General features: G+C 34.9%; 1 protein-coding gene and 2 pseudogenes across 2 annotated transcripts; 2 read left to right on the forward strand and 1 right to left on the reverse strand.

Annotated features, from left to right (window-relative positions):
• The first annotated feature begins 4,756 nt into the window (after positions 1-4,756).
• Positions 4,757-6,424, forward strand: LOC147943432 (uncharacterized; annotated as a pseudogene).
• A 1,539-nt stretch (positions 6,425-7,963) lies between these two features.
• Positions 7,964-13,216, reverse strand: LOC147943433 (uncharacterized). The gene is made up of 13 exons (XM_087452793.1): positions 12,898-13,216; positions 11,469-12,312; positions 11,020-11,386; positions 10,767-10,946; positions 10,599-10,673; positions 10,383-10,473; positions 10,102-10,296; positions 9,893-10,024; positions 9,549-9,799; positions 9,146-9,435; positions 8,981-9,042; positions 8,446-8,842; positions 7,964-8,370 (listed from the first exon to the last, which is right to left on the reverse strand). Exons 5-10 carry the CDS (start codon positions 10,664-10,666, stop codon positions 9,177-9,179), a joined length of 996 nt encoding a protein of 331 aa, XP_087308919.1. The 5' UTR covers positions 10,667-10,673; positions 10,767-10,946; positions 11,020-11,386; positions 11,469-12,312; positions 12,898-13,216; the 3' UTR covers positions 7,964-8,370; positions 8,446-8,842; positions 8,981-9,042; positions 9,146-9,176.
• Positions 13,217-14,203: 987 nt separating this feature from the next.
• On the forward strand, positions 14,204-17,102 carry LOC104786313 (receptor like protein 23 pseudogene; annotated as a pseudogene). The gene has a single exon (XR_015556525.1). The product of XR_015556525.1 is annotated as a receptor like protein 23 pseudogene (transcript).
• Positions 17,103-18,494: the final 1,392 nt, after the last annotated feature.

Genomic DNA, 18,494 nt, shown 5'->3' on the forward strand with positions numbered 1-18,494 from the left:
TATATGTTTGATCCACATCTTCTCCGTGCTGAAATTCAGAAACAATATTTAATCACAATTTATGACAACAAATATCAACTACAATAAATAGAAAAGATGTTTTTAGACAACAGTCCTAGACTTCAACAAGAGTTTTAAGAATCGAGTTTAGTTATATATGAACGTTGAGAGTAGCTTTAGTTTTAGTTAGCTTTATATAGATAGCTTTAGTTACATAAATTAATGCAAATGGAAGATACATTGTCCATGTATCTTCCATTATCTTTAGTTACATAAATATTGATGTCTAGGTAGCTTTAGCTACATCGCATTTGCATTAATACTTTAGTTTAAACAGAGATCATCATCCAATAACTTTCGTATACTTATAAACTGACTTCAATCAAATACTATGAACTAGTATTTACGACCTAGACAACAACACTAGTCTACCAAATCAATAAAGGAGACCACTACAAACCACAAGTATACAACAAACAACAAGAAATTGACATTTTTGATGCTAATGGAATCGATTACTTACCTTTCACTGGCTGATTGTTGCTACTTGTTCTGTGATTTCTCCTTATGTGAGGCTTTCATGAGGTGACGCTGAAAAACTCATAAACAACAAACAACTACAATGTTAAACTCGCTTTAACATACAAGCATACGGATAGCAGATAAACCTATAGTAATAAGTTCAATTTGGTTGCCTTACCATGTAGGGATTGAGATTGACTAACGGTTGCATCCCCAAAAAAAATTCTTACAATTGGAACCAAGTTTATGAAAGTCAATAAATCAGAAACTAAAAGGAGAGAGATAATAAATCGAAACCCTGAATCGAACCCCAATAAACTAAATCGAAACCCTAAAAACTAAATCGAATCCCTAAATCGAAATCCAAAACATAATATGAAACCCTAAATCGAAATTAAAATCAGAGGGAAAGTGGTACATAAACACAGATACTCAACAATCGAATCATAACTCAGAGACAAATCGATCGAATCACATAAACAAATCCCTTAAAACCCAAAAAAGATAATACATCAAAAAAACTATAAAATCTACCATCGGAAATGAAGCACGAACAAGACCTCTTTCTATTGCAACCGGGGAGAGCAAATTAACGGCAAATTTCCCTATGCTTCAGGCAAGTTTCAAGGAAAACATCCTTCAGAATCAAATCGCCGTCGAGAGAGAGAGAGGATAAAGAAAGAGAGACGGAGATAAACAAAATGAGTCGAACCCTCGATTTTTTGGTTTACCCCACAAAAAAAAATAGCAAATAAGACAACGCCACGTGTTATAGAGGACGGACGAATTTACGTCCCATATGTAGATACATTTCTTTGTAATTAATATGATTTCGATTTAAATTTTGCATTTTTATTATGTGGGACGGCACGAAGATACGCTAATGCACTTGACTTTGAAGAGACTTGTCAATAAAATGAGGGAGGTTGTTATATATTTTAGGTAATATTACTAGAATGTATAAAAAAAGATTTTATTGAATATTTCGGGTATTTTCAAAATACCCAGCTTACCCTTGTTTTATGTTACCGGAAAAACATAATTACAAAAATGCTATTGCCATGTCAGACGCCACATCAGAAATCGCTGACGTGTATTAAATAACTCAGCCGTAACGCGTTACAGAGGTAATGACGGCTGAGTTATATGTATGTTGCGGCTGAATGAAGAAAAAAAAATTGAGTTTTTCCGTAAAATACTATGTCATATGAATCGACGAGACCTTTCGTCTTCCGTAAAAAGTATAACTCAGCCGTTAAGTTTTTTTTCGGGTTGTGACGTGGAAAATTGAAAATGATGTGTATTTTAATTTGCTAAAGTGTATATATATATTTTTTAATCAAAATCGAAAAACTAAACCCAAGGAGTAAATTGTAATTACACCCAGATCACTAAACATTTGAGCAATTTTTAGAAGATTGTTAGATATGAGGAATAAACTAACATTTGGATAACATTTGAGTAATTCTTTCATAAAAGGATCTTACAAGACTTGTTAAATTTTATATATACTTACTTTTTTTTTCTTTTGAAATTTTTTTTATATATACTTACTTACGACTATCAATCATATATATATATATATATATATATATATATATATATAAATTTGGTGTTTTTAATTTTATTTGATCCAATCCAAAGTTTAAAACGCATTACATATGTATGTAAAGTTAGTTCAATAATGTATATTCTACATCATGACTTGAATGTCATTATAAGACATAATTTTTGTAAATTTAGTTTTTTAAAAGCAAGTTATTATATTATGAGTAATTTAATATATGTTATACTTTTTGTTTTAATATACTTGGTTTCTTGAAATCTTTTCATATTATAGTGACATATTATTGACCATTGCTATAACAAATCAAATTAGAGCGTTTATAGTTTATATCTTTTTGATATATTAAATGTTTATAATATTCTTCAAAATATCAAGTTTCAATATTTTAAAAATATTTTAACATAAATTATTTAGAGTTTAATATTTTATTTAAAATTATAAAATTCAACAAAAAATATGAAATTGAATTTAAATATTCAAATTTTGGTCCGTTACTTAGCAAATTTTTTAATTCAATAGATATTGTTTTTAAAGAATTATATTACTAAACCTTAAATATTTTATAGATTGAACAATTTATATTTGTTTTTAAAAATTTAACTTATGATATATCCCGAAATAAAACTATTTTTAATTATAATAAATAATATGATCATTTATTTATTTCACAAAATAGACTTATTTATAAAGATGAGAGGTGAAGTATAATGATAATTAACAAATTAATATGGTAAGTTAGATATCAAAGGATTTTATTTGATGAATAATTAGTAAAGGAAATTAATATGGTAAGTTTGATGATTTCAAATGATTCTTTGGGATATACTTAAGGTACTCATATATTGACCAATTAATATATAATCATTTTTTGTAACCAACTTATATTTAATCTATAACATATTTTGTAACCAACCTATAAATATTATAGTCTACAAAAAAAGTTGTGTATTTCTGTAATATTATATAGGGAATCTTCTGGGCTCATTCGTTGCTCTCGATCGAAATAAGGCTGTCTCCAACCATTGCACTAAAATTTATACCATACTTAGGGTAACTTTAGCATCAAATATTCTCTTTTTTTTTCTCAACCACAACACCAAATATCACACTATAAAACAATATTTTTATTATGATATTATTATATAAATAATTTATTATAGAGAATTTGTTAGAAATATCCCTTTTGGGATACCATTTTTCAGAAACACATTTTTTGAATATTTTCATTTTTACCATCTTTTACACAATTACAAAATTAATTTTTAGAATTTTCCTTTTTAGGTTAGGATTCTCTATTTGACATTTAGGATATAGTTTTGAGAGAAATGCCCTAAAATGCCACTCAAATAGTTTTTTTTTTCCTGAAATACCACATTCCTTATTTTTCCATCAATACCATTCATTAATAAACACAATGACTCTTTTACCCTTGCATTTTATAAACCCAAATTGTGTTAAGATTTTATAAACTCCAATTATTTTCTTCGACGAGATACGATGGCACCAACTTTTCCGACGAGATCTTCCGATAACGATTAGCTCTGTCGTTGTGTTCCATCATTTCCGGCGATATCTGTCAACTTTGTCTAGCTCTGATGTTAGTTTAGAGATCGATCTTGCTTAATTTGGTATTGGTTCCTCTCGATTCGCAAGTTCAATTTGGTAGTGGTTCCTCTCGATTCATATTGAGATCTAGCCTCAATCGCAAGGTGATCTCTAACCTGATTAGTGACTATGATTGAGTTATACTCTGTTTGTGGGGAGTGGAAACAAAACGATAGAGGAGTATGAGATTTTACAATTGATTCTAAAAAAGGAGGATCTCTTAGTGAAGTAGATGAGAATATCACATATAAGATTTTAGCTGAGATGGTAATTGAAGATTTTGGACTTGATTGTTTAGTGAATAATATCAAACTTAGCTGTAGGCTTTCTTCAAGGATGAATTTGATGGTAGAAGATTCTCCACCAATGTATTTGCGAAATGATTGTCAAGTACAGACGTATTTCAGGAAGTTTCAAGATGACCCTGAGTTGAATCGTTTATGTGTAACTGTGAGTGAATACACTGTAGTTTTCTTACTGCATTAGTATGTCTTTCTTATGTTTGATGTTTTTTTTTTGTTTTTTTATGTAAGCTGCCTATTGATTCTGGGAATGTTGAAAGTAATACTCTGTCAGCTACTTTAGAGAACAACCGATACATTCAAGGTTTTCAGTTTTCAAATAGTGATATATCTGTTGCATCAGTTCGTTATCTAACCAAGGTAAACTTGGCTCTACTTTTTCACTCAAAAAACAATATCTTACAAATCATAGAATACATATGTGCTTTTTGTAATAGGTGCTTGCTGTGAAGAATAGAGTCATATATATTAGAATCTTTCTTTGTGCATTAAGAAGGATATGGTGAAATGAAGTCTGATATCTATATGTTAGGAAAGTCATCCTAAAGTCTTTATCAGATATTCCATAATTGTTACATTTTATATGTAGGAGTTTCATGAACCAAGTGGAAGTGGCGCCACAGTTTCTGAATCACATACTGATACATGTTCAACTGCTGAAAAAGTGATTTATGATGGTATTCCTAGAGGTTTTTCACATCACACTCAAGCGACTGATTATATACATGAGGGAAAATATTTCAAAAACAAAGCAGAGTTGATGATGAAGATGCGGCTGTTTGCAGTTGAGTTCAAGTTTGAGTTCAGATCTTTGTGGTCATACATAACGAGATTGATATTGGGTTGTGTCGATCCTAGTTGCAACTGGAAGATGCGTGCAACGAAGCTCAAGTCATCTGATTTCTTTCTAGTGATTAATTATATGGGAGAACAAAATTGTGATACAACGTACAGGAATGCGAACCATAGGCAAGCCACTGCAAAACTGCTTGGTTCTTTTATTTGCAGTCATTTTGCAGAAAAGAAGGCTGGACTCAAGCCAAAACAGATAATTGAGAGAGTTAGATTAGATCATGGTGTTCATATAAAATACAAAAAAGCTTGGAGAGCAAAAGAGGCAGCTCAGATTTTGGTTAGAGGAACTCCTGAGGACAGTTACCACAACATAGCAAAATGGTTGTTCATGGTTAAGGAAAGAAATCCAGGATCATTTGTTTATCTTGAGATGGATTATGGTACTAAATTCAAATATGTGTTCATTGCATTTGGTGCATCGATAAGAGGTTTTGATTTGCTGAGAAGAGTGATTGCAGTAGATGGTACCTTCTTGAAGGAGAAATTTAGAGGAACTTTATTAGTAGCTACAACACAAGATGGAGATCATCACCTATACCCGATAGGCTTTGCTATTGTTGATTCAGAAAATGATAAATCTTGGAATTGGTTTTTTAGGTGTCTTCGTACTATCATACCTAATGCCCCAGATTAGGTGTTTGTCTCTGATCGTGCATCGTCCATTGCAAAAGCACTTACAGAGTTGTATCCAACATCACATCATGGAATCTGCAAATACCACCTTGGAAACAACATCAAAGTAAGTTTCAAAGGTCAATCATATTTGTCACTTGTTGAATCTGCAGCCATTGCTTATAATCGTGAAGAGTTTGCTAAAATATTCATCCAGATTCAAGATGCAAATCCTAAGTTGGCTGAGTATTTACAAAAGACTGATTTCAGAAAGTGGGCTCGTTCCTATGCTCCTTCAAATCGTTACAATATTATGACAACAAACATTGCTGAGTCATTTAATTCGATGTTGAAAGAACCACGAGAGTTGCCAGTTCTTTCTCTTCTTGAGACAATCAAGTTAACTTTGACTTCGTGGTTTCATGAGAGACGTGAAAAGGCTGCTAAACATGACAAGCTTGTCACACCGCAAGTAGTGAAGAAGTTGGTATCAAGGTTCTCAGATGCAATGAAATTTGACGTTTTCCAAGTTGATGAAGACGAGTTTGAGGTGAAGGACAACATTAACAAGTTTATTGTTCACTTGAAGAACATGCATTGCAGTTGCTGTGTTTTTGACATCGACAAAATTCCGTGCATTCACGCCATTGCTGCTGCGAAGCGTTCAAATAGGGATGAAAATAAGTTTGTTCATGTTTGCTACTTGACTGAGACATGGGCTAATGTATATGCTGAAAGCATACACCCGAATGGAGATATAAAAGATTGGATTTTCCTTGATTCTATAGAAGAACTCTTTTGTGCACCTCCATTTAGTAAGCCAAACAGTGGGAGACCACCAAAAAAAAAAAAGCGATCTGTTGGAGAATTTGGGGTGCCAGGTTCAAAGTCTCAGAGTCACAAGTGCAGTAGATGTGGCACAGCAGGACACAATAAGAGTACATGCCGACTTCCCATATGATTATCGGTTAGTGATACCTTTCATACAACAAAGCTATATGTTGAATCTGTGACATTTTTGGTAGGTGTTGTAGAGGATGACACAACAAAGATGATGTGTTTCATACTTTACGATAATCTATTCTTTAATTTGAATTTATAGTTTTCATTTGATACAGTAGCCATTCTGTTATGTGAAACATTAAGACCACATATTTTTATACTGTAAAGGAATGTCATCCTGAATTTTAAAAAAATCCTTCCTAAATATAATTAAGTTTTTTAGCAGATACAATTTGTGTTACCTTTATGTTGTTATTTATGAAAGCTTTCAGTTTCTTAAACACACATTGTTGTTTTTGTGTGTTTTTATAGGTTGGGAATGCATTTCTGCATCATTATTTCTTAAATTACATACCTTTATACTATTAGGGAATGCTATCCTAAATAACAAAATAGCCTTCCTAAAATAAATAGCCTATATATTTCATGATATATTTTAAAGTTTATAACCTATTCCCGAATAACAGGCTTTGGCCTACTGGTTACTCTCCCACTTGTAAATTCACTATGTCGCATGTTTGAACCACCTGGATGCGCATTTGAGGAATGCCATCCTTATTTTTTGTAACCCCTTCCTAAATCCCATAACTGATATGTCACCATATATATTAAAGTTTATAACCAATTTTCGAATAACAGGCTTTGGCCTACTGGTTACTCTCCCACTTATAAATTCACGATGTCGCATGTTCGAACCACCTGGATGCGCATTTGAGGAATGCCATCCTTATTTTTTGTAACCCCTTCCTAAATGACATCTTAAATGTTTGGCCATATATATTAAACATTATTATTAATTTCCGAATAACAGGCATAGGCCTACTGGTTACTCTTACACTTGTAAATTCAAGATGTTGAGGGTTCGAACCCCCTTGATGCTCATTTGAGAAATGAAATCCTTATTTTTTAAAATCCCTCCCTAAATATTTCACGATATATATTAAAGTGTATACATAATTCTCGAATAACAGGCTTTGGCCTATTGGTTACCCTCCCACTTGTAAATCCTCGACTTCGAAGGTTTGAACCCCCGGGATGCGCATTTGAGGAATGCCATCCTTTTTTTTTCTAATCCTTTCCTAAATATTTCACTATATATATTAAAATTTATAACGTATTCCCGAATAACAAGCTTTGGCCTACTGGTTACTCTCCCACTTGTAAATTCACGATGTCGAGGGTTCGAACCACCTGGATGCGCATTTGAGGAATGTAATCCTGTTTTTTTTTCAGATTCCTTTCTAAATGTCATCCTAAATGTTTAACCATATATATTAAAGGTTATTATTTATTCCTGAATAACAGGCTTTGGCCTACTGGTTACCCTCCCACTTGTAAATCCTCGACTTTGAATGTTCGAACCCTCTGGATGCGTATTTGAGGAATGCCATCCTTATTTTTTTTTTTGAGGAAAGCCATCCTGATTTTCTCTAAACCCTTCCTAAATAACTTTCATTCTTTCCCTAATCTGTACAAATACCATCCAAAATAAGACAAGTTTCACAAAACACACCATTTACTAAGTATCTTGAACATTTAAATCATAATCCCAAAACACACAACATATGATTCCAATAAATCCATTGTAAATTTATAAATCCAAAGAAAAGTCTACCATCTGAAAACAAAAATCAACCTCTAAACATCTCAATCTTCTTAAGTATGATATCATGATAGATATCAAAGCATAAATTGGCTCTTATATCTTCTGAAACCTCTTCTTGAAGCTTACTCATCATCTCTTCTACGCCCATTGAGTGACATCCACCATTTTAAGAATGAACAATCCACAGTTTGCATTACTCTTAATGCGACGAAAGAACTTTTTAGGGCACAAGACTTTAAATGGAGATAGATAAACTGTTCCTCTGTTTCTTTCAGTGCCTAAGAGATAAGGTATCATCTCTGCAATACACACAAATAGTTATCAGAAATATATCATAAGCATAAGATACATATCATAATGAAATAAGTTCTTACCTGCAATTGGCATAACATGAATTTTCACCAAGTCACCTTTACTCTCATGAGTTCGATAATAAAAAACAATAATCTTCCTGGACTTGAAGCTTATTTCCATACCAATGAACTGTTTGTATGTAGAGTTATAGGCAATACCATAAACTCCCTCGAGATCCTGCCACTTCTCAGTAGGAAGACAAACCGAAGGCAACTTCCCACTCACAATATCAGTGACTTCTTTTGGAAACACATGTTGTGATTTAAAGTTATCCTCCTTGAAACTGAAGTATCCAGCTTTCAATTTTGAAAAGAAGTCTGGCCTCACAAAGGTTGATTTCAGAAGTCTCTTGTTGTGAAAATAAATGGGATCCTTGTTTCTTCTCAACCAAAGTAATCCCAAAGCTGCATCAATATGCTACATTTAAAAGAAGAAAAAGACTTTTAGTGTATTAGGAGAAATAGACACGATAATATATGATAATCTGACATTCAGGATAGGATTCATGAGTCTAGCCAACACAAAAGAAACCAAAACAAAATTTGTGAGCAGTACCGTTTCTTGCAATTTCTTCTCTGGTCTTTCCAACAAATGTATCCAATGTGAGGTTAATGGTTCTGTATCCGTTATTACCATGAAATTATCAAAAAACATTCTCTTATACTTGGATAAAAACTTACTTTTTAAAGTTGACGAGAATTGTTAAAACATCACACTAACCCTGTTCTGATATTTGAGCTCTTCCAAGAATTCATTTCTTCAATGTCATTGAAAGATTGAGACAGGAAAGGGTTGAATATTGGATGAATAGTAGATGTGGCAGGGTTTCTTGGTGCTTTATATGGAGTAATGGTTGAAAATGATGGAGTTGTGAGCCGATTGCTTCGCCTTGGAACATGCTTCTCACCATCACCATCATCTTTTTGCTTCTTACCATCACCAACAACTCTTTGCTTCTTTCTTGGAATAACAATTTTATCTTTCTTATCCAGCTTTCTCTTTTTTTTCTTCTGAAATAAAGATGTAACAAAGAAACGTGTTTATGAATGTCTTCTTTGTACTTTTTACAAACATCAGCAATGATATATACAAAACAAACAAGAACTGAATTAAATTGACATACCTCAGGTGAACTAAAACATTTAGATCGAATGATGGTCCCTCGTCTTGTGGATTCTGTTTGTATTCTTTTTCATCATCACCATCATTTGGGCTCACTCCATCTGGTACATGATCTTCTTCTTTATCAAGACCATCATTTAGATTCTCAGCTTCATCCGCATGATGACTTTGATTGTCATCTTCTTTGTCATCACCTTCCTGAGGAAGGTTCTCTTCATCATCACCTTCCCGAGGAAGGTTCTCCTCATCACCCTACAAGCAAAACACGTTTTAGAACCTTTTTTAGCTTAAGAAGACTTTCCTACAAAATTAAATCACAGGAAAAAGTTGTATAATAAATCTTACATCAATAGCTGAATCGAGCTTCTGGGTCATCTCCTCAGTTTGGGTCATCTCCTCAGTGACGGTATTGAGCTTTTCGGTTAACTCCTCCGTTTGGGTTAACTCCTCCTTTTGGTTTTCCCTTGGAGTAAAGAACTGGATATGAATTATTTCACTTGTCAATATAATGTGTTAAAATATTTTTAAAATTTTTTAAAAATCATTTCATTTACCTCAGTAGTTAAAACTTCTGGATTTGGTTCACTTTCATTCTCTCTATCGAAGAACCGAATTTGTTCTTTTCCAAAAAATTCTTCGTTCTTTGATTTGTCCATCAAAACACTGATTCCGTTTTCAAGAATTGCCTTCACTCTTTCTTTGCTCCATTTGTTCTCATACCTAATTTCAACTTCTTGCAGCAATTGTATCTGAAAAAAACATTATAAGATTTTAATACATTGATTAAGAATACTTTCCCTATCATTCAAAATACAAGTACCAAACCAATTCTTACCTCCTTAGGAATCTGAGTCTCAGAAGTCAGAGCCACATGCACTGTCTTTTGTTCAGTGGTAGACCTGTTAGATGGTCGGATCCCATCATGACTGCAAATACAAATCGTCTTGCATGAGACTCGTCTTGCAAATATAAATCGTTTTTAGGAAGCTTTAGTGCATAATTAAGAATACTTTCCCTAACATTAAAAATACAAATAAGAAACAAATTTTACCTCCTTAGGAATCTGAGTCTCAGTTGTATATTGTTCAGTGGGAGATTTGTTAGTCGGACGGATCCCATCGCCACTCTGCAAATACAAATGGTTTTTAGGAAGCATTAGTACACAATTAAGACTACTTTCCCTAAAATTTAATTTACAAGTAAGAAACCAATTCTTTACCTCTATAGGAATCTGAGAGTCAGAAACCTGAGAGTCAGAAACCTGAGTCACATGCTCTGTATTTTGTTCAGTGCATGGAGAATTGGGGGATGGAGGGTTTTAAATTGGAGAACTGGGGGATGGAGGGTTTGAAATTGGAGAACTGGGAAATGGAGGCATTCCACTATCTTGGTGTAGATCCTACAACACAAAATGAAAACGATTAGAAGTTACATGCATGAAAAAATTTTCTTAAAGAGAAAATTTGTTTTACCTGATCGTCTATATTTGTAGGTTTATATCTTCCCAGACTCTCCTCTATTTTTGATAACCGGCAATTGATATCTTTGAATCCATCTGTAACAATGTTGTACAGTTTGTCTAATTTCTCCATTAGTGACTCTCCAGAAGAGGATGGTTTTAGTGTCTCCTTGTTACGGAACTGGTAAGATTTGATAGCAATATCTTCCATCACTGCACCAACATGCAATGCTTTTTTTTTCCCAGTCTTCAATTGTCAATTTGTATGCCTTGTTCACTACTTCTGTTAACATACTCAAATCTTGATCAGGAGTGTCTTCCAAGAAGACTGTATCTTCTGCATCATCAGGTATCGATGGTAATATGGGAATAACATTGAGCTGCACACAAAAAATTTCTGTTTAGTTAGACAGTCCTAAATTACTATTAGTCCTTCTTAAAATTAAAGAGAATATAACTTACATGGTTTGATGCTTCAATATTCTCCACTTGAGCAATCGATGGATTAATTGTATGTGTGTATTTTTCACACAAGTATGCTGTTGGTCGCTCAATTACACTCAATGTGCTGAAAGAAGACTTTAACATAGGTACAGACTGAAGGATCCAAAAGTGCAATGCCAACGGATATCCATGTAAGTAATATTTATTCTTCCTCATATTTAATTCGACATTCTTCTTTACTGATTTAATCAGAAGATTATATGCATCTTTTCCCCACGGATAATTAGCCAAGACATCCAGATGCTGAGCCCTCTTAAGGTTTTTTGCGGGAAGCCTGTTACCTTTGTACCTCTGAAGGAAGATGCATTTTATAAGGATCAACATCGCAAGAGAAAACCTTTCATCAGCTTCCTCTGGATTAGTTTCTTGTAGAATATCCAAAAGATCTTCATATGTGTGAGCATCTTCAGTGTTAGCCCAGTTATAACGACTCTGCCGTTGATCTTCATCACCTCCCCCATTCAGTGCATTTCAATCCACTGACCATATGAAATTCTCTTATTGATAATTTCATAGGTTGTCCTCCAAAATGCATCCATAGTTCATTTTTCTTTGATACCTTTAAACTTCTGCTCAAAAAACAGTGCACCATCTTCCCTGACATCATCGATAACCTTCAAAATTGGTCCTAGGAAGAAATTCTTGATCCTCTCATACTCTGCAACGAGAGGATGCTTTTCACTTTTGTGATGTCATCGTTGTTTGGAAACTGGTTTATCGTCACCTCTGATCTCGGTTCCTCTCCAATGTTGAAACAAAGTTCAGGAAGTTTGATTTCTATAGGGAAAGAATCACCCATATCCTACAACATATAAAAGAAAGAGAAACATATAGTGTCAGGAAATTGATCCTAAATTATATAGATTCTTTCATAAATTTTAAAAACCTAGCATCGCCATTGTACTCAACAAAACGTGAGAAATATCATCCCCTTTGAACTCGCTCTTAGCCATGACTATCATCCCCAAAATTATCATCCCCATTGTACTCAACAAAACTATCATCCACTCAACAAAACTATCATCCACATTGTAACCCACAATTTAGAATATTTTTTTACTAGAAAATCATAAGAATCTACTAAATTTTTCACCCAAATTGTTTAGGTTTTTGTTTCACAGACAATTTTTTCAAATATCACAAACAATCATTTCAAATTACACCCAAATCATAAGAATTTACTAAAATTTTCACCCAAAATTGTTTAGGTTTTTGTTTCACACACAATCGTTTCAAATATCACTCACAATCATTTCAAATTACACCAAAATCATAAGAATCTACTAAAATATCACACACTCACACACATAATTGTTTCAAATTTCACAAAATCAAACCGTAAATCACACAATCGAGAATAATGCTTTAAAAAGGATCTGAAGCTTACTTATAAATGGCAATAAACCGATGATAAAGTGTCGCGTGGTGAAGATTGATAAAATAAGAAGATCCGCGGAGACAAGATTCAACAAAAACACTGATTGCAAGGAAAACAAGGCAAGATCTTGATCTGTATATAGAGGATTTTTTGGTGACTAAGGTGATCTCGATCAAGGTATTCTCGAAATGGCGAGTCGAGGGAAGGTATTACCGAAACGGTGAGATATGCCGGCGATCTAGATCGGCGAGGCGACGAGAGTCCGATGATCAGTTTTTTCGTCTCAAGAGAGAGGAGACACAAACGAGGGTTTGAGAAATGTGAGGGTATTTTTGTCAGATGTTTTAATTAGAAATGTTAGAAATAAAAATTATTGGGCCTTATGATATTTTTGACCCAAAAACTAAAAATGATGGTATCTATGACAATTGCCCTAGTTTTTAGTGAGTAAAAGTATAAAATTTAGTTATTTTATATATAGAAAAATAGTATTTTTAAAAATTGACAAAATAAAAAAGTATTTTTGAAAGTGACATAAAAAAAGATATTTTTGAAAATCCCTCTATATAATATAGTAATTTTAATTATTTTTTATTAGTTAAAGATCGAGATATATAGAGTCTAGGGTCAATATCAATTGGTAATATATGCTCCACAATTTGTGGAAAGTGGCAGGGTCTTTACAGATGTAACGCTGTATCTTTAAATGTGTTCATCCTCTTATGGAGAATTTTTGATAAAGAAATATGAAAAAATTACATTTATTTTAATATTTATTTTTTCAAATTTTTAGAATATTCTAGGGGTTTATTAAGATTTTATGGTTTTAAAGAGCTACAAAAGTCTTCGATCCACAAGCTGCAAACGTATCCAATGTGTTTGTCGCTATGCTACGTTTACTTCTGTAATTTTGAATATATGTGAAAAGTTTCATACTCATACAATTCCAGTTCCAAGCTATATATACGTAGAAATTTCAATCAGCGTGGAATACTCTTCATGATTTGAGTGGCACGTAGCTGTTTAACAATACTTTTCTTCAAGCCCGAATACAAAGACTTCACATAGCTCTAATTCTAATTCTTCGACAAACGTTTCCAATGTGTTTTTGTCGTTATAAATGCTACATTTATTTTTGTAATCTTGAGATTGGAATCTTCACGTAGCTATATATGTCAACGGAATGATTCCAATCCCAAGTTATACGTTAAGAGATTTTTAAGTAACATAGAAATCACTTCACGATTTAAGTGGTTTAACCATTCTTTTGTAATACTATCCGGAATACATAGAGTCATAGACTTCACATAGCTTTAACTTTTTCTTAGTCAAATTGTTGTGCTCCAGTGCAAAAACCAAACCACATATCTGTATTTATACCCATCTTCTCTCTCACATTTCTTAATCCAAAATCATTCTTCTAAAAAATCTTTCATTACAACGATGTCGAAGTTGCTTTTGCATTTTCATTTTCTTTCGCTACTTTTACTCTGTTGCGTCTCCCATGCAAAATTTTATTTCACTGGTATTGTGCCCTGTCGGCCCCACCAGATTCAAGCTTTTACACAGTTCATGAACGAGTTTGACACCCGTGGTTGCAACCACAGTGATCACTTTAATGGAGTCTGGTGCGATAACTCGACGGGTGCCGTCACAGTGCTACAGCTAAGGGACTGTCTCCGTGGAACTCTGAAGCCCAGCAGCAGCCTCTTCGGGTTTCATCAGCTTCGTTACGTTGATCTTTACGAAAATAACTTTACCTCCTCTTCACTCCCTTCCGAGTTTGGAAATCTCAAAAGATTAGAGGGTTTGTTTCTTTCATCTAATGGCTTCCTCGGCCAAGTTCCTTCCTCATTCAGTAACCTAAGCCTGCTTTCTCAATTAGACATTTCCTATAACAAGCTTACTGGTAGTTTCCCACTTGGGCGGAGTCTAAGCAAGCTCGCTGGTTTAGACCTTTCATATAACCACTTCTCCGGAACTCTCAATCCCAACAGTAGTCTCTTTGACTTCTACCACCTACGTTACCTTGACCTCTCTTTCAACAACTTTAGTTCCTCACTCCCTTCCAAATTTGGCAACCTCCACAGATTAGAGTACTTGTTTCTTTCCTCTAATGGGTTTTCTGGTCAAGTTCCTTCCACAATTAGTAACCTGACCCGGTTAACTAACTTGCGGCTTGACCAAAACAAGCTCAATAGTAGTTTTCCGCTTGTACAGAATCTAACCAACCTCTCCGTAATAAACCTTTCAAACAATAATTTTTTTGGAGTCATCCCTTCTTCTCTCCTCACTCTCCCTTTCTTATCATGTCTTATTTTGCGTGGAAACAATCTTGCTGGTTCAGTCGAAGTTTCTAGCTCCCCTACCTCATCTAGGCTTGAGTTCATGTACCTTGGGGTTAACCATTTTGAAGGAAAAATCATAGAGCCTATCTCAAAGCTCACCAATCTTAAGTATCTTGAACTTTCTTTCCTAAACACAAGCTACCCAATAGACTTAAACCTCGTCTCCTCCCTCAAAGCTTTGAGGTATCTTGATTTTTCTGGCAACCTTATACATGCGGACAGTTTAAGTTCAGATTCTTACATCCCGTTGACCCTGGAAATGTTGGCCTTGGCGTACTGCGATATCAAGGAGTTCCCGAGCATCTTAAGGACCCTTAAGAAGTTGGATTATATAGACATATCCAGCAATGGAATGGAAGGGAAAATCCCTGAGTGGTTATGGAGCCTTCCTCGTCTAAGGTCAGTGTCCCTTCGAAATAATTCTTTTACAGGTTTCCAAGGTTTGGCAAAAGGTTTAGTAAATTCATCAGTGAGGTCTTTATTTCTGGATTCAAACAAGTTTGAAGGAGCCTTTCCTAATCTACCACTCTTTATCAAAGTCATCAATGCGGGCAGAAATAATTTTACTGGTGAGATACCTCATTCAATATGCGACAGAAGCTCTCTCACTGCTATTAATCTATCTTATAACAACTTCACTGGTCCCATTCCTCAATGTTTGAGTAATTTGGAACTTGTGTATCTCCGGAACAACAACCTCGAAGGAAGTATCCCCGACGTGTTCCGTGTCGGTGCCTCTCTACGGACACTCGATGTTAGCTATAGTGGATTAACGGGGAAGCTTCCAAGGTCTCTTTTGAATTGCTCATCTCTTATGTTTCTCAGCGTTAGAAACAACAAAATTGAAGACACGTTTCCGTTCTGGCTCAAAGCTTTACCGAATTTGCAAGTCCTTACCCTTCGATCAAACAGATTTTGTGGTGCTATATCTCCTCCTCGTCAAGGCCCTCTCGGGTTTCCTGAGCTGCGGATATTTGAGATATCTGACAATAATTTTACTGGAAGCTTGCCGCCTGATTACTTTGTGAATTGGAAAGCATCATCAAGCCCAATGAATGAGTATGGGGGTTTATATATGGCATACGTGACGTTTTTCTACGATCAAGGCGTCTACGGGTATATGTATATGGATTATATGGATTTACAATACAAAGGTTTACACATGGAGCAAGCGAAGGTTCTCACATCCTTTGCCACCATTGATTTCTCTGGGAACAGACTTGAAGGACAGATTCCTGAATCTATTGGTCTCTTGAAGGCGTTGATTGCGCTCAACTTATCAAACAACGCCTTCACAAGCCATATTCCTCTGTCTTTGGCCAACCTTAAGGAGCTCGAGTCACTAGACTTGTCAAGAAACCAACTCTCGGGGACTATTCCTAATGGACTCGGGAGCCTCTCGTTTTTGGAGTTCATAAATGTGTCTCATAACCAACTCAAGGGTGAAATACCACAAGGTACACAGATTACTGGGCAAGCTAAATCCTCCTTTGAAGGGAATGCAGGGCTTTGTGGTCTCCCTCTGGATGAATCTTGCTTCAGCACTAGTGCACCTCCGATGCAACACCATAAGCAAGAAGACAATAAAGAACAAGAAGAAGGAGTGTTGAACTGGAAAGCAGTGGCAATAGGGTACGGGTCTGGAGTGTTGCTTGGATTGGTAATAGCACAAGTCATTGCTTCATACAAGCCGGAGTGGTTCGCCAAGATGTTTTGTCTGAATAAACGCAAAAACCGTTAGGAGTCATCACCACGAGCACAAAGACCTATAATGTACATATGCAATCCCCAACAGCTTGATTAATTCTGGGAAATTAATGGTTCTATTTGAAAGAGTTTGATCACAATTTAAATCTTCCCTCTTAATTAGAACTTTTGTCGTCTATTATGCTTTTAATATTTTCTTGAATAGCTTAAAGAGGCCCGTAGACGACTATGCCATAATAGTCACTAGTCAGCCCACAGAAGACAATACTAAACAAAAAATCCTCGAAACTCCCTTTCCTTACCTTACTCACACGGTAAGTGTGTCGTTTATAACGATCTTTTGTTACCTAAACCACAACGTGATCACTACTTTACCAATACATGGACAAACAAAACAAAATAATGACAGTTCTTCTTCGTAAATCAATCACTATAAGAGCTACGTATACACATATACGTCTCGATCCACAACCTGACAAATGTATGTTACGTATCCAATGTGTTTTTCGTTATGTTAGTTTTATTTCTTTAATTTGAACACATGTGAGGAGCTTTGACCTGATTAATTCCAATTACAAGCTATACGTTAGAAATTTTGAACTAACGTGGATTACACTTCATGACTTGACTCGCAGTTAGCTGTTTAGCATTTTCTTCAAGTCCGATCCAATACAAAGACTTCACTGTCATAGCTCTCTAAGTTCTTCTAAGTCAAGTTCTACTAAAATGCAATACTAAATATCTTTATTTATACCAATCACTTCTCTCTCACTTTTTTAAACCAAAATCTTTTTTCTTATAAAGATTTCATGACGACCATGTCAGAATTGCATCTGCGTTTGTTTTTTCTCTCGCTAATCTTTCTCTGTTGTCTCTCCCCTTCAAGCTTATTCACTTTAAATAATCTTGTTGGTTTTGTTTCTTGTCATCCCCACCAAATTGAAGCCTTTACGCAATTCAAGAACGAGTTTGACACCCGTGGTTGCAACCTGTTGAGATACAAACAATGTCCCACATCTGAAGATTATAAAATGAGTTTCTAATATATAAGCCAAGACCAACTCCAATTAGTATGAGGCCTTTTGGGAAAGAGCCCAATAAGAAATCCGTGCGGGTTTTGCTACATGGGCCAAAAGCGGACAATATCATACTAATAGAGGAGTTGGCTTAGGCTTGGAAAGCCCAACAATTGGTATCAGAGCCTAGGTCGAAAAAGTGGACCTAAGGGAGTGGGTGTGGGCTCTATGTGGGAGGATCTCTCAAAAAGATGACATGATTAAGGGTGCCTCCTGAATACTTCAGGAATAAGGGGGTACCGGAGCCTAGGTACATGAGTTTCGCTGAAGGGGAGGCCAAAGTATCATGGCACATAGTTTGAGGGGAAGTTTGTTGGGATATAAACAATGTCCCACATCTGAAGATTATAAAATAAGTTTCTAATATATATAAGCCAAGACCAACTCCAATTAGTATGAGGCCTTTTGGGAAAGAGCCCAATAAGAAATCCGTGCGGGCTTTGCCACATGGGCCCAAAGCGGAGAATATCATACT

This window comes from Camelina sativa, chromosome 5 (assembly GCF_030686135.1).
Source record: "Camelina sativa cultivar CO46 ecotype springtype chromosome 5, ASM3068613v1".
Classification (NCBI taxonomy): Eukaryota; Viridiplantae; Streptophyta; class Magnoliopsida; order Brassicales; family Brassicaceae; genus Camelina; species Camelina sativa.

What these genes read in the sequence shown, in the direction of transcription:
- LOC147943433 (XM_087452793.1), bottom strand. Translation starts at nt 10,666, where the DNA reads ATGGGATCCGTCCGACTAACAAATCTCCCACTGAACAATATACAACTG. An exon ending in CAGAAGTTTTAACTACTGAG is followed by an intron (nt 10,025 to 10,101) that starts GTAAATGAAATG and finishes ATTCATATCCAG; the next exon opens with TTCTTTACTCCAAGGGAAAA. An exon ending in AATGTTTTAGTTCACCTGAG is followed by an intron (nt 9,436 to 9,548) that starts GTATGTCAATTT and finishes TCTTTATTTCAG; the next exon opens with AAGAAAAAAAAGAGAAAGCT.